Here is a 24,178-nt window from a genome sequence, read left to right as displayed (position 1 = left end):
TGGAGCGAATGTGGGCTGCGCAGTTATCCCAGAAGCCAGAACAGCAAGAGGGATTGCTGCTTTTGCTGCGCAGTGATCCCTCTTGCTGCTCTGGCTTCTGGGATTCAGAATATTTTTTTTCTTGTTTTCCTCCTCCAAAAACTAGGTGCGTCTTGTGGTCTGGTGCATCTTATAGAGCGAAAAATACGGTACTTCCAGGTTTGTCGCGTGTGTATCCCGAAGGATACGTAACAAGAGGGGCACATAAGTAGAGGTACCATTGTGCAGTGCTGCCTTCAGATGTCTTCTAAAGGCTTTAGAGTTACTTAACTCCTGGGTTTGGGGGCATCACATAACTCCATACCCTCCCAACATTTATCCAATGAAAATAGGGACATCCTAAGGAAAAGTGGGACATTTCGCAATCAAATCAGAAACCTGTAAATCCAGGACTGTCCCTGGAAAATAGGGAGACTTGGAGGATCTGGGGTTGGAGTCAGTGTGAATGGGCCCTGTTGGGGTCCCGGCAGCTCCCCAAATTTGCCAGGTTGTGATTCTGGGCCTGTCTTGCTCAGCTGTATCCACGCCAACAGCTAACAAACAGAAAGTGTGGGTAGACTAAGCTGAGTCAAGGGGAAATGTTGTGGGACAGCTTTATCCTCTGATTTTCAGAGGCGCATCTGAGATAATCATTCTTTTTTCTTTGTTAAACCCCCCCCCCCCCCCAAGGTTTGGCCTTGTGTTCCTCCTGCTATAGAGGCAACTTTATTTTAAGAAGGTTACTGCCACTGATAGCACATCCCAAAATACCACGTCTTTCCCCCCTCACTTTTGCAACAGCTTTGCTAGCTTAAAGGACTGACACCAGCACTGTTTCCTCCAAGAATTCTTGCTTAACAACGTAACACTCCGTGTAATCTGCGGTTGGGCGAAGGCCCAGAGATAACATCAACTTGGAGCCCTTGTTGAAACACGATTCATCATTCCTTGTGGCTGCTACCATAGATTCTTCGAGTCAGAGCTCCTAGGTCAGGCACACCCTGTGTGTGTGAATTGTATACCCCCCCCCCCGGAAACAATCTTCCGGTCATCAGCAGTCTTATCTTCCCCCAAGTGTGCTTTGCCAACACTTGAGGAACTTGCATGAATTTTCTGTCTCATTTCAATGGCAGATCCGAACCCTAACAACACAGAAAACATGGCCGAGTTTATTTGTAAAAACTAGGTCCCAGTTATTAAAGGGAAGATGATTTCTGGGTCAAAACTGGGTTTTTAATCTCTGTGGATTTTTTTATTCCCTCTTAAAAAAACAAAAGACAACATTTATATGCATGTATATTGACTCCCATCCTTCCCTTTTGCTATCGGTACAGTGGTACCTCAGGTTACAGACGCTTCAGGTTACAGTCACTTCAGGTTACAGACTCCACTAACCCAGAAATAGTACCTCAGGTTAAGAACTTTGCTTCAGGATGAGAACAGAAAGGAGCAGCAGAAGGAGGCGCCATTAGCTAAAGTGGTACTTCAGGTTAAGAACAATTTCAGGTTAAGGACGGACCTCCAGAACGAATTAAGTTCTTAGCATGAGTTATCACTGTATATTGATAATTCCATACTGTATTTGACGTGCAAAAGCAAATAAACAAAACTTGACGATCAGCAGTCATATTGATCTGTTTTCAAGCAGCGCATGCCATTATATTCCCTTTGTCCTCAACAGACAGGGTCCCTTGGTAGATATGACCATGTTTTGGGGGAGGGTGCAAGTTTCTACTGTCAGCAAAATAGAAATGACTTAAAGCAGCTTGACGTTTGTGCTAGACTTTTTAACCTTTCCTACCTGTTAAGAATCCATAGGAAGATGGACCAGACCAACAACCTGTCTCGTCCGTCATCCTCTTCTCACGATGGCCAGCCTTATGCATGTGGGGATTGCGCAAGAGGGACCCTGAGAGCTCAACTGCAGTTTCCCTGTTTGTGAATCCCAACAACTGATATTCAGAGGCATACAGCCTCCAACGCAGTAGCTATGGGTAGCTTCCTTAAGGTGCCTTAGGAAGGGGCTTTATTAAGGTCATCTGAACAATCAGGAATGCAACTTGGAATGCTCTCCCCAGGAAAGCTCTCCTGGCTCCATTGTCATATATCTTTAGGTACCAGGCAAAATCGTTCCTGTTTCGCCAGACCTTTGGCTTTTAGTTATCAATGGCCTCTGTAAGTGGGCGGGGATGTTTTAATGTCGTTTTAAAAAATAGGATTAGCCTTTAGAGTTTATTTTAAAAATGCAGGTTTTCAAGTATGTTTCTGTTTATTTCATGGAATCATAAAACTGTAGAGTTGGAAAGGGACCACAAGGATCCTCTAGTCCAGCCTTTCTCAACTTGTGGGTCCCCAGATGTTGTTGGACTACAATTCCCATCATCCCTAGCTAGCAAGGCCAGAGCTCAGGGATGATGGGAGTTGTAGTCCAACAACATCTGGGGACCCACAGGTTGAGAACCGCTGTGTCTAGTCCGACACCCTGCAATGGAGGGTGCAATGGAGCCCAACGTGGGACTCGAACCCGCAACTCTTAAGATTGAGTCTCATGTTCTACCAGACTGAGCCATTTGTTTGAAATAATTGTAAGTCGTTTTGAGTTGTCGTGGCAAAAGAAAAGCGACTAATAAATTTATTGAGTGGTGGTAATAACAACAGCAGCAGCAGCAGCAAGTGACCAGCATGAAACACATGTTTGCCAGTCCACTTAAGGAAGGCTGATAAATTTTAGGAAGTGAGACACTGGAAAGACCATCTATGTCGGCTGCTTCAAACATCTTTTGTCCCCTGTGTGGAACAAGTCAGACTGCATGGCAAGTGTAATGCATAAAGGAGAGCTGCTTGTAGTTTTTGATGATAGCATGTGTGTCCTTCTCACTGCCAGCACATGCTCTGGGAAGGCAAGATTGGCATCAGCTTCCCGGCACAAGCTTTATTTATAGGGTGCCATCTGTGTGCCCGGCACTTTGCAAAGAACGAGAGGACGGGTCCCTGCTCTTGAAGCCGCAGCGGCAGATGGCTTTGTAGGGTGGCGGTGGCCTCAGCAACCACACAAACCAGAGGTCAGGTGAGTGGCGCTGCCACATGGCACTGCCCAGTACTGCCAGAGAAGCTTGGAATCCCCACAGGGGTTGCTAACGTGCAGATATTCCTGCACTGCAGCTCCCATCATCTCTGACCGCTTGCCTTCCTGGCTGAAGCTGATGGGAGTTGGAGGGCAACAACTTATTTGCAGGAAGGGATGCAGGCTATCCCCGTACCAGTGTTAGAAACTCAGATATATATGTTCCATTGGCCTTCTCTCAATTTCTTAACTACAGCTAAGAAGGAGATAAAATCCTGACCTTTCCACCGGCCTTCAGTGAATGAGGCCTGCACGCAGCCAGCGACGATCTGTGGATGACTTTGGGACACTTTCAGTCTCTGCGTCTGAGGCAGGAGCTGGTCAGCAGCCTCTTTGTAGCTGCACAGTTGACATCTGCCCGGATTATTCCCCTTCTGTGGGCCCAGGCAGGTTCTTAGAATGGTAATTGCCGTCAAAGCCTCCAACCTCTTGTCAGGTCACAGGCTGAATTATTCTTTCTTTCTTCTCCCTTTTGTTACCCTAATCCAGTTATTATGTGATAATGAAATGTTCTTGGGTTTTAAGTCTAATTATTAAAGATGAAACGCAGCGGACAAGCATTTAATGGAGCTATTGCAAGGTAACCTGTCTGGCGTGGCATGCTTTATATTGCTGGTCTCTGCCCCAGTCTACTAGTCAACCCCCAAGATAAGCACCTGGCATTGGATGCCCCTGTCATGTATATGCATGTGTGCATGCGCATAATACTGAATTTGCGCTGGTCTGTCATCATGCAGGCAACCAAGCGCTCATGCCGACGCAGGGGAGAGGAAGTAAGTAAGTGAGACAGTGAGATTGCTACCAAAGTGAACATGGGAAACTCCGTTTGCGACCCATGCTGCGGCCACCAGCCTCTTAACCCAGTGCTTCATGTCTTCTCCAACACTGCCTTGCCTGCACAACTCTCCACTGGGCCCATGCAGGACTGGTTCTGGCTGGTTCCTTGAGGTGGCTGCAATATGCTACCTTGTTTTATGATAGTACAGTCATACCTCGGGTTATTGACACTTCAGGTTGCGTTTTTTTCAGGTTATGGACCACCGAAACCCGGAAGTACCGGAATGGGTTACAGTGGTGCCCCGCAAGACGAATGCCTCGCAAGACGAAAAACCCGCTAGACGAAAGGGTTTTCCGTTTTTTGATGCGCTTCGCAAGACGAATTTCCCTATGGGCTTGCTTCGCAAGACGAAAACGTCTTGCGAGTCTTGTGATTTTTTTTCGCTCCCCCCCTTTTTCTAAGCCGCTAAGCCACTAACAGCCTTTTAGCCGTTAAGCCGCTAAGCCTTTAATAGCCGCTAAACCGCTAATAGCGCTAAGCCGCTAATAGGGTTGCTTCGCAAGATGAAAAAACCGCTAGACGAAGAGACTCGCGGAACGGATTATTTTCGTCTTGCGAGGCACCACTGTACTTTCTGGGTTTCGGCGGTCACACATGCGCAGAAGCGCTAAATCGCGCTATGTGCAGAAGCGCCGAATTGCTACCTGTGCGTGCGCAGATGAGCTGCTGCGGGTTGCGAACATGCATCCCGCACGGATCACGTTCGCAACCCGAGCGTCCACTCTAGTTTGTTTCAGCAAGCTTTTAAATGCCACAGAACTCTTCCTTGGCATATTCAGTGCAGGTGGAGCTGTGGTCTAAACCACCGAGCCTCTTGGGCTTGCCGATCAAAAGGTCGGCTGGTTCAAATCCGCTCAATGGGAGTGAGCTCTCATCACTCTGTCTCAGCTCCTGCCAACCTAGCAGTTCAAAAGCATGCCAGCACGAGTAGATAAATAGGTACTGCTGTGGCGGGAAGGTAAACGGCATTTCCGTGCACTCTGGTTTCCGTCACGGTGTCCCGTTGCACCAGAAGCGGTTTAGTCATGCTGACCACGTGACCCGGAAAGCTGTCTGTGGACAAACGCTGGCTCCCTCGGCCTGAAAAGTGAGATGAGCGCCGCACCCCATTGTGGCCTTGACTGGACTTAACTGCCAGGGGTCCTTTACCTTTTTATATTCAGCAAAACAATGCAAAATAAAAAGAACTGGGATAGATGCTTCAAAGGATGATTGGGGTGGAGGAGACACCGTTTGCAGTTCAATCAGATTGCAACAGGTGGTTCTGACAGCCACCATAATAGGTGGCATTTAAAAAAGGATTAAGCAGGTTTACAGCTAGATCTGCGTGACTGCTAGCCTTGATCGTTATATAGACTCTCTGCGTTTAGAGGAAGTGTAACCAGATCTGATAGCCAGATGCTGCGGACAAAACACATGTGTTCTGTCGCAGTCATATTAATTGGATCCCTTGAGTTGGTGTACTGTAGTGGTTAAGAGTGTCAGGTTAAGAGTTGGGAGAGGTTCCAATCCCCACTGGGTGACCTTGGGCCAGACTCCGTCTCTCAGCTGTGTTTTGGGATGAACTAAGAACGGGGAATAGGGACGCGGGTGGCGCTCTGGGTTAAACTACAGAGCCTAGGACATGCCGATCAGAAGGTCGGCGGTTCGAATCCCCACGATGGGGTGAGCTCCCGTTGCTCAGTCCCTGCTCTTGGCCAACCTAGCAGTTCGAAAGCACGTCAAAGTGCAAGTAGATAAATAGATACCGCTCCGGCGGGAAGGTAAACGGCGTTTCCGTGCGCTGCTCTGGTTCGCCAGAAGCGGCTCAGTCATGCTGGCCACATGACCCGGAAGCTGTACGCCGGCTCCCTCGGCCAATAAAGCGAGATGAGCGCCGCAACCCCAGAGTCGGTCACGACTGGACCTAATGGTCAGGGGTTCCTTTACCTTTACCTAGGGATGGGGAGATAAATGTAACAAATAATATGGATTTGCCTGTCTTCTGCGATGATTTTATGAAGCCTGTTGCACGTCTCCCTCCCGCATGACATCTGCGCTGCGGTGGATATGCACAGTGGGCAGAGCCTTTTCTGTGTTGGCAGCCAGATCACAGTATGCCTACAAAAAGAGTGCAAGAATGTGGCAAAAGAAGTTTGTCTGTCCCGATTGCTGCTTGCCTTCCAAATACTTTGCTCTTTCTGTCAGCATTTTAGGTCTGGGGACTCAGCTTTACAGCCGCAAATATAGTTTTAAGTGCATTATACAAATGTGACACTAGATGGCAATGGTGAGCTAATGGCAAATTCAAGATATATTTTAAGACTTTTTTTAAAAAAGCATTTTCACAGCGTTTTAAATTTTGTCTAGATTCAGCCTTGGTCTGTGAATCTCATTTCTGACTTTGTTGCTTTGTGAATGTTTTTAACTGTACTTTCAATGTACTGTCTGCTTTGCGTTCATTTCTAATGTTTCAATTTTTACCCTGCCTTTTGTACAATTTCTTAATAAAGTGAGTTATAATCCCGCGGACCTGGAATAGCTCAGTCGGTAAAGCACAAGGCTCTTGATCTCAGTGTTGTAGGTTTTTGTCCACTTTGGACAAAAGATTCCTGCATTGCAGGGGGTTGGACTAGATGACCCTTGGGGTCTCTTCAAACTCTGCAATTCTAGGATTTTGTAAAAATAAATAGAAACACAGCAAATCATGCCCTGCTGGCAAGCTTCCCAAGGGAATCTAGCCAAAGGCTGTCCGAAATGGAACCAGATTGATCGCTAAACTAAACCTAGTAAGTTAACATTTAAGCGCTTAAGGAATTCTGGGATCAGGAGTGGTGTTTGAATAAGAACATTTTAAAAAGCGGAAATATCTTGAGAATTTTACAAGCACACATTACAGTCTTTCTAAACGCTTGGGATATATATATATATATTTATATATAAAACCTACAAGTTTCCTTTGGAAAAAGCTCTCTTGTAACAAGAAACTGTTCTTTCCAGCGTGTGCCAAGGTCCAATAAGCCGCTCAAGCTGCAGCTGTCTTAGTAATATTTCAGAGCACCTGAATCACACCAGCTCAGTACAGCCCAGCAACTGGGAACAAACCCTCACACTCTTTTCCAGAGAGAACTTCTGCACTTCAGAGTATTTCTGAGACAGCAGTTCCCGAATCCACGCTGTGAAGTTTGACTCGGGAATAAGAGAGTGTAGGAAGATTCTTGTGATCGACTGGGGAAAGCCTGACACTTCCACCATGCCGTAGGATTTACGCATTTACTTTTTGAATATCCTGGCCATAGAATACGGCTTAGCTTTGCCCCCCACCCCTTGCAAATTTACAAGAAGGGCCTGCGACTAAATGTTGCAGCTCTTAATGCTTCTGTTTAGACTCGTAGCCAGCCAGTTCCATGCCTCTTTCCAGGACACTCCATTCCATTCCCAGAGCTATTTTTTATTTGTTATTGATACTTTTTCTTTTTCTTTTGAAATTCCGCACCCCTAGGGATTTTGTGCCCGGGGCAACCGACCCTGTGGCCCTGCCCATACCACACCACTGACAGCAGGGGACAGGAGAGGTACGGAGGCTTCATTGATTGTTACGGTTTTACGGTTGTCTCCCTAAAAGCAAAGATTGTCCGTATTTTTAGGCATGGATTTTAGGCTTAGGTGCACTCTTTCTTTCTCAGCAGAGAGAAAGAGATCATGAAAGAGGCCAAAAATTATTTTTAAAAAATCTGCAAAGTAAAGATTTAAGCCTCCGAGTGTATTTGGTTTTCTTAGAATGGCAGTGATTTTCTGCGGCACTCTCGGTACGATTCATCTTATTCTTTGCATTGTATTGGCACACAATGTCTCCAGTTTCCCATCCCAGCAGACATTTGCAAGAGAATGGTTCTGTGGGAGATAAACCCGGTTGCAAAAAGGCATCATTGAGCTGCCTTGAATTAGGAAGCATTTCTATGAACCTGTAAAGGCCTCCCAAAAGGGAGAGCAAAAGCAGGGTATAAGTTACACCAATAAAAATCAAATAGGATCCACACGGAGCAGGACGAGGGACCACATGGGCTTTGCTCGCAGAAGCTCCCGGGTTCAGTCCCTGGCATCTCCTGTGGTTGATCTGGATGTGACAGCAGGTGATGGAAAAGACCTTTGCATGTGACCCTGAAAAGCCACTGCAGTCAAGGTAGGTGTGATGGCCTGGGATTCGGACTCAGAAGCTGAACCTGAGGAATCCCAACCTGCACAGGAGTCCCCGCCTCCAGAACCAGCTGAGCCGAGGCTGGGGCCTGAGCCTGAAGGGTCCTCACCTGTGCTGGATCCTCAGGTGCAGGCACCACCTGAGTCTGCTCTGGCTCCTGAGGTGATGGAGGACCCATTGCCTGCAGGTGTTCCACTCTCAGCCCCGTCAGAGGAAGCTGAGGTTGCCTCTGGGTCCGGTAACCCTCCAGCCTCTCCTGAGCTGCAGAGGCTCAGGGCAGAGAGGCGGAGGGAACTAAGTTCCCGCAGGAGGAGTGTTCGCCTCCAGGCCAGGAGAGGCAAGTAACCTGTGGGCCGGGGCCGCCCTATGCCTCGGGGGAGATAAAAGCCAACCAGCCCCAGTCCCAGGTTGCGGGAGCAACGTTGTTGGTAACTGCCTGCACCCTGTCCTGCTCTTCTGCCAGAGTTCCTGACCCCACCCGACTTCATGCCTTAGACCCAGCTACAGCTTTGACGGACAGCCTCTATACTGCACCATCGACCTCGGACTGGACTCAGACCTCGCCTCTTGGTTAGCCCCCAAGACCAGCACAGTAGGCAACACAGGGCTTAGATGGGCAAAGAGCCCATCTGTGTGATTGAATCTGGTGCCGTTTCATTGTTCTTTAAAGGGTTGCGGTTTTCAGACGTTTTGTCTCAAGGGAGCCATGTCCACATTTGCTTGTCTGTGCTTTGCAGAGGGTTCTGGGGGTACACACAAGGCGCTGACGCGGCCTGCATGCTGTCAGGGAGCCAACAGGGAGAACAGGTCGTTCACAGAACAGAGAAAGACAGTGACACGCCGGTCAATTTACAGTTAAGGAAGCAGAACAGAGAACACATGGAGACGCCTAAGGGTTGCTCCTGTCTAGATGAAGCAGTTGCTTGGCTGTCCGCCTCCCCCCCCCCCTCTCCAACCCTGTGTGTCAGGCCCCTCCCTCTATCTACGGCAAGCCCCAAGGGACCCTCTCTGTTTCCGTCTGGCTCTCTGCTCTGTGACATGTGGCTTAGGGCCCTCATATTTACAGGACCACCTCTCCTGGTGTGCCCCGCAGAGGACCTTAAGGTCCATGAATAATCATAGTTTAGAGGTCCCAGGCCCTAAGGAAGTCAGATTGTCCTCCACCAGGGCCAGGGCCTTCTCAATGATGGCTCTGACCTGGTGGAATGCTCTGTCCTATGAGACCAGGGCCCTGCAGGATTTAAGCTATTCCGCCTGGCTTTTAATTTGAACATAGCCTGATCTTTTATTCCCCTTCCTTCCCTCCCTCTCCCCTTTTTATGAAGATTACCCGCTCTGGGATCCCACAGCTAATTCTCCCCTGGTCTCCTCGCTGGCCCAAATAGGACTAATTTAGCCAGCTAGCCCTGGTGATCATCTAATGTTTATTGGATGGATTTCCCCCCAAATTGATTTTTGAATTCTGAATTTATTGCTATTCATGTTTTATACTGTATTTTATGCTGTTTTTTGTTGCATCAATTAAGTGTTTTAAATTTGTTGTTAGCTGCCCTGAGCCCGGTTTTTGGAACTGGGAAGGGTGGGGTATAAATATATATTTTTTATTATTATTATTGTTCTGGGAAGGGAAGGGGTGTTTGCAGGCTTTCATCAGAGAAGCTGTCAGGGTGGCTCTGTTTTGGAGCTGCCAAGTCTGATTCCTGTGGGCAGGGGCACCTGCCCGTTTCCTCCTCCTCTTCCTCCTCCTCCAAGCTGCCAGCCTCCAGCCCTTCCCAGCTTTCCCCCCTCCTCTGGCCGGTTTCCCACCACCAGGAGGCAGGGTCTGAATCTTCTTCCTCTGTGCTTTCCCTGGGGGGGGGGGGGCTCTTGTTCAGGCAGCTTCCACCACTCCTCCTCATCCAGCCAGTCCCTGACACATGCATTTTGAGAGTTCACCCCCAGGGCACAAGTCCCACAGCTGTGTATTACTGTGGGAGGTTAAGAATAGTGGGCAGCTGCTCTTTCTAAGGAGGTTTTCCCTTGTTCCCCTTGAAGGACCCATGATAAGCTTTGAGAACCCAAGGGTGCCTCAGACTACAGTTGGGAAGGGCGAGGGGAAACCCTACTTTTGGGGATCAGGGGCTATTTCAGTTTGGATATTTCAAATACCTCAATTTTCCCCTGGTTTCCACTACCACAGAATTCACAGTGCAGATGAAGCAAAAGGTAAAGGACCCCTGGAAGGTTAAGTCCAGTCAAAGGTGACTATGGGGTTGTGGCACTCATCTCGCTTCCAGGCCGAGGGAGCCGGCGTTTGTCCACAGACAGCTTTCCGGGTCATGTGGCCAGCAGGACTAAACCGCTTCTGGTGCAACGGAACACCGTGACGGAAGCCAGAGCTCACGGAAATGCCGTTTACCTTCCCACCGCAGTGGTACCTATTTATCTACTTGCACTGGAATGCTTTCGAATTGCTTGGTTGGCAGGAGCTGGGGCAGAACAACGGGAGCTCACCCCATTGCAGGGATTCAAACCGCCGACCTTCTGATTGGCAAGCCCAAGAAGCTCAGTGGTTTAGACCACAGCGCCACCCACATCCTTTTTCACAGTGCAGTGGAGAAGAACACTATCACCCTGATCCATCTGAAGACAGGTCTTGTATTAGACAGACGTGTCAGGCTTCTAAAAAATGCCTTCTGCACCTGCCAGGTTAGAATACATGGATTTATTTTTTCCCCCAGTAGACTTTCCCCCTCTAGGAACAACCCTTGTAATTTTAAGTGGCACTAATGGTAATGCAGTAGATGACTGTAAATAGTAACTTAGGAATTATTGCTCTTAGATGTTTGACTATTTAATTGATAGATGCCCTTGTTCTGACTCTTTGAGTGATTACCAGGTAGTCTGGCACACGGCTAGAGGCTGTAACCTTAATTGTGACTGATTAATTTGGCTGAAATATGTTGCAAAGTCAATTCAGCTGTTTCGTTAAACTGATTGAATTGCATCCAGCTATTAGAGGTGTTTGAAGGAAAGGTAGCTGACAGATGATATAGGAGCATGAACCTCTGCATTAAGCTATAAAATAGCCATTAAGGAAACCTGTGCCAAAATTGAATTGTTCCACTGAAATTTGACTTCCAAGCCTAATGCTAATTAAACGATATATGCTTAATGGATGTCAAAGAGTTAATTATCGCACCGGATGGCCTGTGCATGGGTTTTAAATATTTCTACATTTCACCACCCCTTTTTTTGGCATTATTGCTTCTGCTGTTTTGTTCTGTTAGCAAACTTAAGAAACACAGGCAGAATAATTTAACTAAGGGACTTTGGAAATGCATGTGAATTACTTAGGCATTGTGGCCTGTTGTCCCTTCTTCGTCTTAATTCTCCTTGAGTATATTTGAATCACGTCTGTTGTCACGGAGCACAGTTTAAACAATAACTGTTGATTGCTCTGAAATTCTACCAGATGTTGTGGTCTTAATATCGTTCAGGTCACAAAAGGATCACCCACTGCTGAATGTACGTGGGATAACAGGGTACAGTGTCCCAGAAGTCATTTTGCAGGAGTTTTGTACCCCAATCTCTTTCCAGATTTTGAGCCATGTTTCCCAGCGTGGGGCACACGCCCCACAGGGGCAATTTGGGAATCAGTTATTAACACTGATTTTTTTTTTCAACTGTCCTTTCGTTCTTTTATTTTTCTCTTTCATGGATGTCGTGTTCTTTGGAAGCTTGCGTACACTAAGTTAATGGCCTTTTAGGCTTCCTCCATGTGAATAGGAGTTCACTTTTTGAATAATAAGAATTATATGTCACTGGGGAGGGGGGGATCAGGATTTTAGAGATGCTTAGATGGGGCATGGCCCAAAAAAGGTTCGGAACCACTGATCTAGATGTTGGGATGGCAAATCCATGAAAAGGAGTCCAGTCGTCTTTTGCCCCGCCCCCAATAAACATGGTTATGCTATTCCAACTCCTCTTGTTCCCATCTCACTATCAACTTAGTTCTGTTCCCAGATAGGTTTCTCTAAATGATTCCTGGAAATAAAACACGTGGGCCTCTTCCTTCAGACATCTTTTTCATGACACCTTCATGGTGATTTATGCTCATGATCCTACCTTCAGTACTATTTTTTTGAGGCAGTTGGACTGCTTCATTTCCCTGCAAAACATATCTTGTAACTTGGTGCAGAAATCCCATAACTTTGCTTACCACAAATGTCCATTTTTTTGTCCTGCTTTCATTGTGCTATAACCCCTCTGATCAGCAACAGAGTGGGTGGCATTGGGGAAGCTCAGATGGTTAGAGCATGGTCCTGAATATGCCAAGGTTGCAGGTTCAATTCCCACAAGGGACAGGTGCCTATTCCTGCATTGCAAGGGGCTGGACTACATGATCCTCAGGGTGCCTTCCAATTCTATGATTCTATGAAATCCGTCACTAATGCATCAGGGCCACAAAACCTCTGTCCTGGAGGGCCAGTCAGATTTCATACCAGCAGAAGAGTTTATTTGGGAAGGAGGGACTGGTGTAAAAAATCTCGAACAGGGAGCTTCGTAAGACCACCTTGATGCTTCCATCTAAAATTTGTGATAAACATTACTTTAGAGGCCTTTTTCTTAAAAAAAAAGGTTACTTGCTGAAGTCTTTCGGAAACTGTTTTTGAATCAGTGTGAAAAAGAAAGGAAGCAGAACGTACATTTGGCTCTCTGTACGAATGTAGATGTTCTTACAACGTTAACCTCAAAGTGTATTTGTTGCTTTTTCAGTAACTTTGCAGCCTCCTTTATAAAAATAGTGGCTCCTCTGTCAAAACAGGCTTTTCAGGGGGGTGGGGGAGTTTAGCTTAACAGTGGTATCATTGCTGCTACATTATTGTAATGTGCTGAGCACTTAAGCCTTAAAATAAATATTGGGCGGATCCTTTAATAGCTGTCCATATCTATAAAACTGATCGACTATATAATATAGGCACTTGGGATCCAAAATGGCCTTCGGAACTATATTAGATTGTATAATACCCCCCCCCCCAGCAGTGCTTTCACTGTCAGATAATGTGATGGTCTGAGGGATGGCAGTTCCTGACCACCACTCTTCCAGATCTTCATTCTGGAGGTCAAGGGAGGCTTTTCAGGAAGCGAGTGAACAAATTCAAGAAGCGTTTGTAGTATTTTAGGACCCGAGGGAAACTACTTCGAACTGACTGTATGGCAAAACCGCAAGAACAGTGCGGGATCAAGCAAGAAAACATTCTTTTAATGTCTGCATTGGTTACCTCGGAGCAGGACTGGGGAACCCTTGGTCTGTCGGATCTGGTTGGACTCAGAACTCCCAGGGTTGATGTTGAGTTGGAGTCCAGTAACAAGTGGAGGGCCGCTGGCTCCCCATCGCTGCCTTGGAGCCCTAATTTACAGCCAAGAGCCATTCGAAGGGAGTTGTGTCTGGTTTGCACCTTTTGGCACAGGTTTAGGCAAGTTGACTTAAAAGCAAGTACTGCTGTGTTTTGTGGAGTTTGCTCTCAGGAAGATGGACATAGGATTGTAGTCTTATTGGACCAGAGCAGAGAGACCTGGGTTGCAATCCCTTCTCAGCTTGGAAGCTTTGCTGGATATACCGTGGGCAAGTGACTCTCTCTCTTAGCCTAACTGGCTTCGTAGGATTGTGCAGATAAGTTGGGATAAGCCCATGCACGCTGCTGCGAGCTCCTTGAAGAAAAGGTTGGATATAAATGGTGAGGGGTGGATGAATGGGTTTAAGCAGGCCTAACCCCTCCCTGTGTTGGATTGCAGTCCTTTGTGTTTTAAGGCATTCCCTCTTCCTCCCCCCACCCAGCTTTCTTTCATGAATGCCCCACGCACCGGAAAGAGCAGCAGACAAAAAGGCTACAGAGCTAAATATCATAAAAGACAAAGATGGGTTTTGTGTTTGAAAACATTGACAGAAGCACAGTTGACGCGCCGTTCCTTCGTTCATGGCACACTCATACAAAAGCTCCACATCAATGACAACAGATGTCATTGACGAGGATTTAAGGATGAAATGAGTAATGACTGTCAATGCCCAGGAACTGTCCAGATCACTTTCTGTTTATCCCTCCCTCTCTCTTATTTCAACAGTGCTGGGCCTAAAGGCGATAACATTTACGAGTGGAGATCTACTATCCTCGGTCCCCCGGGTTCTGTGTACGAAGGTGGTGTCTTCTTTCTGGATATCACGTTTTCATCCGATTATCCATTTAAACCACCAAAGGTAAGCATTTGTGGCTCTCTGTATTTTTATATGCAGCTTCTCCATCCTTGACTGTATCTCCATTCTTCACATTTGTACCAGTGCTCATGAGACGCTTGCACATTTGACTATCGGGGGAAAAGAAGACTCCGCAGCTCTGAGGTTTCAAGCGTAGCCCAGGATCTCAAATAAACCGGTGACCGTGCCAAGCTGTACAATATGCAGCCCAAGAATCCACATTTAACTTGCACTCAGTGTGTTGCAGAACTTACAACTCAGGGTTGGCAATTTCCTGAGGTGGGAGGAAATGAATTTTGTCAGCGTGCCAGTAGCTATTAATCTCCCTCCATCCCCCTTAGATAGTTTAGGGAATGTTTATGGTTGTGATTCCATTCCCTCTCACACATGCAGGAAAACATTCCTAAATGGCTAATAATATCCTCTTAGTTCCCCCTTTCCTACCAGCCTTTGATCAGGTGAGTGTACTGCCTAGTGTTCTAGACTCCCTGGGAAACCGGTGTTTCCCAAACTTGGGTCTTTGGCTGTTTTGGACTACAATTCCCATCATCCCTGACCACTGGTCTTGCCAGCTAGGGATGATGGGAGCTGTCGTCCAGAAACAGCCGGAGACCCAAGTTTGGGAAACACCGGTCTAAACCTCTGTGTTTCGGCTGCCTCAAACTGAAACAGAAAATTAACCATTTCAAAGAAACAGTTGCTTTATTAAAGCAATGTGAGTTAACTACACAAAGCAGGGAAATTCTGAGATGAAATGAAGTGTAACACTCAGCTTGAACTAAGCTAACGTTGTGCTCCTGTCCGGTCTCTGTGGCCATCATACGTAATGGCAAGCTAAGTTTATTAGCATAATAAACCATGCTGTGCACACAGTCCAATTGCGTCTACTTCATTCTTTTCCTGACACAGGCAGGTAAGTAAAGCAGGAAGGGGACCGCTTAGTGTTAGGTCTGAACCCTGGGATCATGGTTTGCTCCACTCCAAGATACGATCAGTCAACACCAGGCCATGGCTTAGGGCAGGCAAGCAATAGTGTGGTTTGTTAGGGCAAAACAAACTGCAATGGTGGGTTCGGCTGTAGCATTAAGTTACCATATTTTTTGCTCTATAAGACTCACTTTTTCCCTCCTAAAAAGTAAGAGGAAGTTTGTGTGCGTCTTATGGCGCGAATGCAGGCTGTGTGGCTTTCCCAGAAGCCAGAACAGCAAGAGGGATTGCTGCTTTCACTGTGTAGCGATCCCTCTTGCTGTTCTGGCTTCTGACATTCAGAATATTTTTTTTCTTGTTTTCCTCCTCCAAAAACTAGGTGCGCCTTATGGTCTGGTGCGTCTATATGCTTTCTGGTTTGTTTCCCCACTCTCTCCAGGGGAGGAGCGATCAGGCTTCATGTGCAAGTATGGTTTATTAAACCAAGAGCCTCGGCCTCATGTGAGAATGGAGTCAAACTCTTGGTTTAGCAAGCTAAAGTGCAGCTTCAGCAACTGAAGTTAGTACAGTGACCATACCTCTCAACTGAACTGATTCAATCGGGACATCCCGTTTTGGGGGGCCGTGCTCTTGAGAGCACAGTGCCCAAAAACATGTGTTTTGCCACAGCCCCAAAAGATGCGGGGTGCGATCTTGCGCCTGTGATGCACATCCCAGTTTTCTGCAGTGACCTGTTGGAGGTGACTTGAGTCAATCATTGTTTTCTGCATAAGCAATATTGTAAGACCACTTGACCCAATTACAGAGATTTTGATAAGTGCCCATAAACGTATAAGGAGGGTGTTGAAAGTCAGTTCTTCCCTTTAGGCAGTTTAACTTAAAACTGAAAGTAACTCTAACATGCTTCAATCTTGACCACAAATCGTTGGCACTTAGCTGGCATTCATGTGACCTGAACAGAAAAGTACCAGTGTGAATAGACTCAAAAGTACCCACGAATTAGGAAAACCCAAACGAAGCAATTAGCAAACTGACAGGTTGAGGACAATATGGTATTTCCTGAAATCTTGTATAGTCCCTTATGTTCCACTGATTGCAGTAGTATTTAAGAGATTATGAGATGTATGCTGAATTGTAAAGTTGTTCATTAATCTCAAATAATGTGCTTTTGATTACGGAGAACTGCTTGACTTTCACCCATATTTCTGGTAACTGTTGACAAAATCTGTCATAATTGTTTTGCTTCTGCAATAAGGTGGGTTAAATCACTTGGAAGAGCAAGGTCTATCGAATGGGACCTTCTATTTCGAGAACTACATCTTGATATTAATAATCTAAAAAAAAATTTTTTTTAAAGGAATACTGGTCTTAATGCTGTTCTACCAAATGAAAATTAGGGCCAAACTACATATAATAAATGGGACGCGGGTGGTGCTGTGGGTTAAACCACAGAGCCTAGGACTTGCCGATCAGAAGGTCAGCGGTTTGAATCCCCGTGACAGGGTGAGCTCCCATTGCTCGGTCCCTGCTCCTGCCAACCTAGCAGTTCGAAAGCATGTCAAAGTGCAAGTAGATAAATAGGTACCGCTCCGGCGGGAAGGTAAACTACTTTTCCGTGCACTGCTCTGGTTTGCCAGAAGCGGCTTAGCCATGCTGGCCACATGACCCAGAAGCTGTACGCCAGCTCCCTTGGTCAATAAAGCGAGATGAGCGCCACAACCCCAGAGTCGGTCACGACTGGACCTAATGGTCAGGGGTCCTTTTACCTTTACTTATAATAATGCTTGAATAGCTCTACACTTAAGTATAACATACTTTTTGAGAAATGGCTATTTCTTGTTCCAAGTTGGAAATCCAGCTTGGGTGCAAGGAGGGGGGAAGGGGACCCAATATGTATCATGCCCCCCCCCAGAAGTTACTTGTCCCCTCCTCCAACCCTGTGCATAAGGGCAGAGCTACAAGACTAAAGTTGTGTGTATTTGAGTCTTCAGTGTTGGAATCAATTATCATTTGCAAAACAATGTTTATGCTAGTGATTCGTTTGTCTAACCCTGTTTTTTTTGGGGGGGGGGCTGGGAATATGGAAAACACGGCACACAAAATTGTCCCAAGTGTAATTTCACGTGCTCGCTCATATCGTATAGATATTTATGCCAGCATAAATGTTTGTTTAAAAAATTGCAGCTGCGTAGCAGATGTTTGATGAAGAAGATTCAGAAATCTGCTGTTGTACAAATAAGACAAAATGTTAGGTTTGTGAAGCTGGCTAATTTGCTGAAGACATGCCGCAAAAATCAAGGGACCTAGATCCCAACTCCTCACCTCTGCTCCCCCTGCCATTTCGTGCCTCGTCTAACAAGTTGTATATTCTGGCTGAGATCCAAAGAGCTATTTTTGTCATACACAAGAGACTGGGTATTCCCAGTGGGCTGTTGGATTTAAAAACCAAACAATAAACCCTCCCCACACAAGCTTGCTTTTGAAAGTTCCCAGATAGTTTGCCATGCAGCATGGAGTGCTACTGGGGTTTTTTTGGAGGAGGGGGGGGGATGGGATCCCAAACCCAAAGGCCCCTTTTGATGTGATTCTGCCATCATTTCTTGCTTGTGAACTTCCAAAAAAATGAGGAAACAGGGTGGTAAATTAGAGAGCTCTTTGGTCTGATCCTGCAGAGGATAGCCTGTGTGTGGAACTAATTGTGCATTTATCCGGATCGTGTACAGTCGATCTTTTCTCTGTCCATCTGTCTCCACGTGGCCTAGCAAAGGGAGGAAATGAAATCTGTCCTCACACTTCTGCAAAAGCCAAAGAGCCTGGTCTGGAATTTGGAACAGAACAAAGTTGCTCAGAGTTATGCATTTTCACTTATTTTTTACAAAGCACCGCCCTCTGCAAAAAGAAAAAGGAAAAAGCATTGAAAGGACTGCTGTTTTGGTTTGTTTGTTTCCTCTAGCGTGCGGTGCCATTAAGAGTTTGGATTACCCTTTGCGCCATAAAGTATTCCTTCTGTAACTAATGCATTTCAACTCTGCGCGGGGTTTGTACAGAATGTTAAAGTCAATTAAAGCAGAATGATGACACAAATTAGAGCGTGGTGTGCCTCACACATAATGATGCTGTCTAATGGGGAAACATAAGTGTTTTTCAAGTCCTTTGAAGGCGAGCAGCTCCCTGTTCCATCCGTGAAAATCTCCCATGGGAATGTTAATGCTGGACAGATCATGTGATAGTTTTAGACTATCCAAGTTCAATAGAATAGTCCCCATGCACATGCAAACCTGTGTGTTTGTGTGTGAGAGAGATCTCCTGTTCCAAAGTACTGTGAACAGTATTGTGTTCATTTCATTTCTATATCACTCTAGGGAAACTTGGAAAATATCTAGTTGTCCTCCAGAGCCCATGACAAGCCCCATGTTGACCTGATTCATAGACTATGGTTGGGGGCCGTGTATTCCTTCCTCACTCCTCTGCTCTCCATCCAAGTTGGTGCCCATCACTGCATACTGTGGTTGTGAATCCCAAAGTTTAACCATGTGCTGCATGAAGCTCAGTCGGTAGAGCATGCGTAGGCAAACTACGGCCCCGGGGGCCAGATCTGGCCCAATTGCCTTCTAAATCCGGTCTGGGAATCAGTGTGTTTTTACATGAGTAGAATGTGTCCTTTTCTTTAAAATGCATCTCTGGGTTATTTGTGGGGCTTCAAAATACAGTCCCCCCCCCCCACAAGGTCTGAGGGACAGTGGACTGGCCCCCTGCTGAAAAAGTTTGCTGGTCCTTGCACTAAAGCATGAGACTCTTAATCTCAGGGTAGTGGGTTTGAGCTCCATGTTGGACAAAATATTCCTGCATTTCAGGGGGCTGGACTAGATGACTCTTGGGAACCCTTCCAACACTACAGTCCCACGATTCTACCTTTGGTCCGCCCTGAATCTTCCAATGTTTTTGCCCCCTGGTAGGCACACCTAAGCTTAGTTGGCCCTTTCCCTCAGACCTGATGGTTCTAGCCTTCTGGAGAGCTTGTCACTGGACACTGAGGTCCAGCTCTGAGGACCTTCTGGTGGTTCCCTCACTGCAAGAAGTGAGGCTGCAGGGAACCAGGCAGAGAGCCTTCTCAGTAGTGGTGCCCTCCCATCAGATTTCAAGGAAATAAACAACTGTAAATCTGACTTTTAGAAGACATCAGAAGGCAGCCCTGTATCGGGAATTTTTTTAAGTCTGACGTTTTACAATTTTTTATATATGCTGTAAGCTGCCCAGAGTGGCTGGGGAAACCCAGCCAGATGGGTGGGATACAAATAATAAATTACTACTACTACTACTACTACTACTACTACTACTACTACTATTATTATTATTATTATTATTATTATTATTATTATTATTATTATTATTATTATTATTACTACAGTGGTAACCTTGGCTGTTGAACGGAATCCGTTCCGGAAGTCCGTTCGGCTTCCAAAATGTTCGGAAACCAAGGCATGGCTTCCAATTGGCTGCAGAAAGCTCCTGCAGCCAATTGGAAGACCCGGAACCTGCATCAGATGTTTGGGTTCCAAAGAACGTTTGCAAACCGGAACACTCACTTCCGGGTTTGCGGCATTCCGGAGCCAAAATGTTCGACTCGCAAGGCGTTCGCAAACCAAGGTTTGACTGTATTGTCTTCAGCTATTTTCTAGCCACCCTGAACTATTTACTTAAATTTCCCCTAACAATTTAAATGGGCTGGCTTAATTGCACACAGGCTCCTTAACCCATTTCTCCCAAAACTCCAGACTCCTTTGCAGCGATCAAACAGCAAATTTATATAACTTTATATCTCTCTCTGATGTTTTGGCCTTAACATGCACTGAAATGGAACGGAGCTAGTCATCTGAGTGCCAGTTTTGTCTATCTCCCTGGCACAGAAGGACAATACAAAATAAATTCCCCTATGTTGTTGTGGTGGTAGTTTCAAAGTGGGGTTTCAAAATGCTGTATGCATGCCTGCCGGGGAGGGGAGGGTGAACCACAATAAAGCTTTTAACATTGAGATCTACACGGCAAACATGAGTCAAGACAGCTGCTTGAAAAGTGGCAGTGGCGGGGAACCACTTTTCAGATGAGCCTTACAGAATGAGCAGCAGCAACAAAAAATGAAATGAAATGAAAGGTCTCTATAGAAAAAAATTCTCCCACAGAGGGTGAATAATTCAAGGCTGGTTTCAAAAAGCTGGCAACAAGCTGTGCATGAAGAGCGTGTAATGATTCTCTCTCCCCCCCCCTGCAATTTACACCCCCCCTTCTACCTCTAGGTTACGTTTCGCACTAGGATCTATCACTGCAACATCAACAGTCAAGGAGTCATCTGTCTGGATATTCTGAAAGACAACTGGAGCCCTGCTTTAACTATTTCAAAGGTTTTGCTGTCTATTTGTTCTCTCTTGACAGACTGCAATCCTGGTAAGGCAATGGCTTGTTTTGTTTATATTTTTTTTTAAAGGACAGGAATTACTAATTGGGTAGTAAGCAGAGTCAAAACAATTCCTAGCCTCAGTTGTAAAAAAAGGGGGGTAGAGATTGTTCAAAGTACAATGACTAAGTAAACAATTACATAAATGTGGGATCAGACCGGGATGAGATAAATTCAGCTTGAAAAGGTGGGTTGTTTTCCTTTTACACAGGGCAGCCTGGAAACGGATCCTCTTTGTTCAGGTTGTGTTTAAACCTCTGAATATCTGGACTTTGAAGTAGAATTGGCCACGGATTCAGACTTTGCATTTAGTTTAGTGGCAGAATGCACTCTCAGCGCTCCCAGTTTGCTCAAGATTAAATAACAAAATCTGCAAAGCCCTTGAGATACCTTCCCATGTACAAAGTTCTAGGCTTGTCCAGCTCTAACTTACTTTAAAAAGGTGGAATAAGAAAGTCTGCTAATGATGATTGCCTTGGATTGCCAACCATTTTGGACCAGAGGGCACATTTTGAATGTTGAGAGAGTGCTGGGGGCTCCATTCACAAAATCACAGTGTAAAATGTTCAGGGGAAGGGGAGAGTTTTGACAGAGAAAAGGAAGACATTGTTGGGGAACCAAACCACAAAAAAAATTGCTTCTTGTCCAGAAGTGTCCGCATTCTCTTTCCGGCTGACGTTTAGGTCAAGCACCTTGTCTTTTGAACAATGCATGCTTGAGGAGGTTCTGCCCCGCAGCTTAGCTTGGAAACAAGTGTGGCGAAATGAACTATTGTGATGCTGATGTGTCTCTGATCTTGACGTGCCGTCTCCCTCCCTCTGCTCCCATTTCTTCTCCTGTCGTCCCCCTCCCCCTTTCCCCACACACCCAACTCTTGCAGCTGATCCTCTGGTAGGAAGCATAGCTACTCAGTACCTGACCAACAGAGCCGAGCATGACAGGATAGCCAGGCAGTGGACCAAGAGATACGCAACATAAGCCATGCCCCGACTGCTTGGTGTGCGGCGCCAAGGTGCACGGAGGCAGCCCCTGCAGTGTGCAACCGATCTTTATAGCCTTTACAATACGGACTTCTGTGTATATGTTATACTGATTCTACTCTCTGCTTTTATCCTTTCAAAGACGGGGATATCGCTTCCCCTCGACCCTTAACCCCTCCCCTCCCCAACCACGAGAAACAGAAAGGAAAAGGTAAACGCTATCCAGAGTAGAACTTTGTAGCTGTAGATTAGTTATGTTTAAAACGCCTACTTGCAAGTCTTGCTTCTTTGGGATATCAAAATGTATTTTGTGATGTAACTAAGGATACCGTTCCTGAAGTCAACCAAATATTATAGTGCATTTTAGCCTAATTCATTATCTGTATGAAGTTATTAAAGGTAGCTGTAGATTACTAGGAAATTACGTCATTTGTATTAAGCCCAGATCTATTTCCGATATGTGGTACATGCTGTTGTGAAAACTGTTTTAAACTTCTACCTTCGTCGGTTTGTAATGAAAGGGTTTCCCCCTCCCCTCTTTTTTTTCTTTTTTTCTTTTCCTTTCACCCCCCTTTCCCTCCCATCGCCACCACCTTGTAGCTCAGAAGAGAGCATCCACTGTATCATCTCAAACACAAATAAACATGTTCCCCCCAAGGAATAGTTTCTTTGTTTTCGTATTTGAAGCTAAAAATCTAAAGCATACTGCAGCAGGTTAGAATGTAGGGCTGTTTAGAGATGGACGCCCACAGTGCCCCCACCCACAGGCAGAAAGCCAGCATGAGGAAAAAAGGAAAAACCTGAGCATAAGATCTATTGCTCTTGTCTAGACTTGTAGTTTGCCTCTGACTGGGGCTCCTGAGGGACAAACTTCATGCTGAACCTTCTGCTATTCTAGTTCTCTGCATGTTAAGTCTTAAGGACCAGCAATATCTTAGGCCTGGGAGAATGGATAAATCCCATCATCATCCCACAACCACCTGGAGCCATCATAAGTCACTCCCCACCCCCAGGATCTTACGTTTATTTATTTTGTTTCGGTTTTTTTGTTGTTGTTTTTTTACTTGTCAGTAGCCATGAAAGGTAAATGCATCAAAAATCAGAGATGCAAGTATTTGAAAGAAATGAATGGTAAGCAGCAAGAGGGGCAAAGTGGGGTGGGGTCAGAATTATGGCATGTTAAAAGGTGGGATAACGCTTTCCTCTCCTGCCACAGTCCTGATGAAAATCCATGTGTGCGTTCACACCCACACCTGTAAACTGCTATCAGCCCTGGGATAGAAGGTCCCCACAGACTTAGAGCTTTGACGGCGCCATTGCTGGGACCACAGCAAGGGAGGAAAAGGTTAAACCACCTCTCTCCATGGTCCTGATTGAAATCCTCCCCCTCCTATTGTGCCTGCTTTTCACCATTTTAATAACATGCATGCAAGTGCAAATCACACGCCTACTGTTTTGGTTTGGCCCTCCATTGTATTTAAAGGACGGACAGACCTGCTGAGGAGCAATTGATGCTTAATATATGGCGATGCCCGTGCAAATGTGTTTGCTGCGGTGGATGGATGCAGACCGCTACTGTGTGCTCACATAAGCACCTGGTATCGCCTGGGCAAATGTCTAGGGGACTCTTAGCCACAGTTCTTCCACGGATCAGAAGTTAGAGAGCAATACGATTCTTCTCTCCCCTTGGCCAAACAAATATACACAACAAGTTTATCAAGCGGCTACATGCATTCCATATTATGAATGGGTTATATTGGTAAATAATCATCTGCAGTCTTCCTTTATTGATAGGGCCAATAGCGGGGTACAAATGTTGGTTGGGGCAGGGCAGTTGTGTGCCTTGCTACTTCATAGCAAATCCTCGAGCAACCCACCTAATAATGTGGTTTCCTCGTGGATATTTTTTTTACAGTTTGTTCTCTTCCTCCCCTGCCTCTAATTTACCATAAACGAGCTAGCTTTTGCAAGTCAAAATGGAAAGGTTTTCAAATTGGTGGGCTTAATTCCCTCCCCCCCCCCAATAAAAGGCGCTGTGGATTTTGCTGAGATTATAACTTGTATCAGATTGCAGGCAGTTCTGTGGTTTAGACAGAGGTGTAAAATTGCAGTTTATCTAATCATGTTAAACTGTCTTCCAAAGCAGCTTGGCTGCATGCTGTGTATACCCGCTTTTCTCAAAGTGGAATGAACAGTGAGCTGTTAAATCAGAAACTAGAACATTAATATTAATAATGACAATAGTGGAGGCAAATGCACTTTTATAAGGGAAACAGGTTCTAATTAACTAGTCGTTCTGAGTACAACCCGAAAGGACGGTCTCCTGCACAAGCCCCAGTGAAATTAATGGAATCTCTCCAAAGTCGTGTTTTTGCACAATTTCCACTCAGGAGATTGCTCAGGAGAATCTCCCGGTAGAAGGTACCC

The 24,178-nt window shown here is 45.9% G+C and overlaps 1 protein-coding gene across 3 annotated transcripts in view; it reads left to right on the top strand.

Moving 5' to 3' along the window:
- Positions 1-22,412, top strand: part of UBE2E3 (ubiquitin conjugating enzyme E2 E3) — a 100,774-nt gene extending 78,362 nt beyond the window's left edge. For all 3 annotated transcript variants that reach the window (XM_081183584.1, XM_081183583.1, XM_081183582.1), the window contains exons 4-6: positions 14,263-14,395; positions 20,614-20,761; positions 21,652-22,412. In XM_081183584.1, the coding sequence (XP_081039710.1) occupies positions 14,263-14,395; positions 20,614-20,761; positions 21,652-21,749 (379 nt within the window). In that variant the 3' untranslated portion in view covers positions 21,750-22,412. The remainder of the gene's footprint in view (positions 1-14,262; positions 14,396-20,613; positions 20,762-21,651) is intronic.
- The last annotated feature ends 1,766 nt before the right edge of the window (positions 22,413-24,178 follow it).

The sequence above is a fragment of the Podarcis bocagei genome (genome assembly GCF_964188305.1).
Source record: "Podarcis bocagei genome assembly, chromosome: 1".
Taxonomy (NCBI): Eukaryota; Metazoa; Chordata; class Lepidosauria; order Squamata; family Lacertidae; genus Podarcis; species Podarcis bocagei.
Note: the sequence above shows the minus strand (reverse complement) of the source record. Positions and strands in the feature narration are given on the sequence as shown.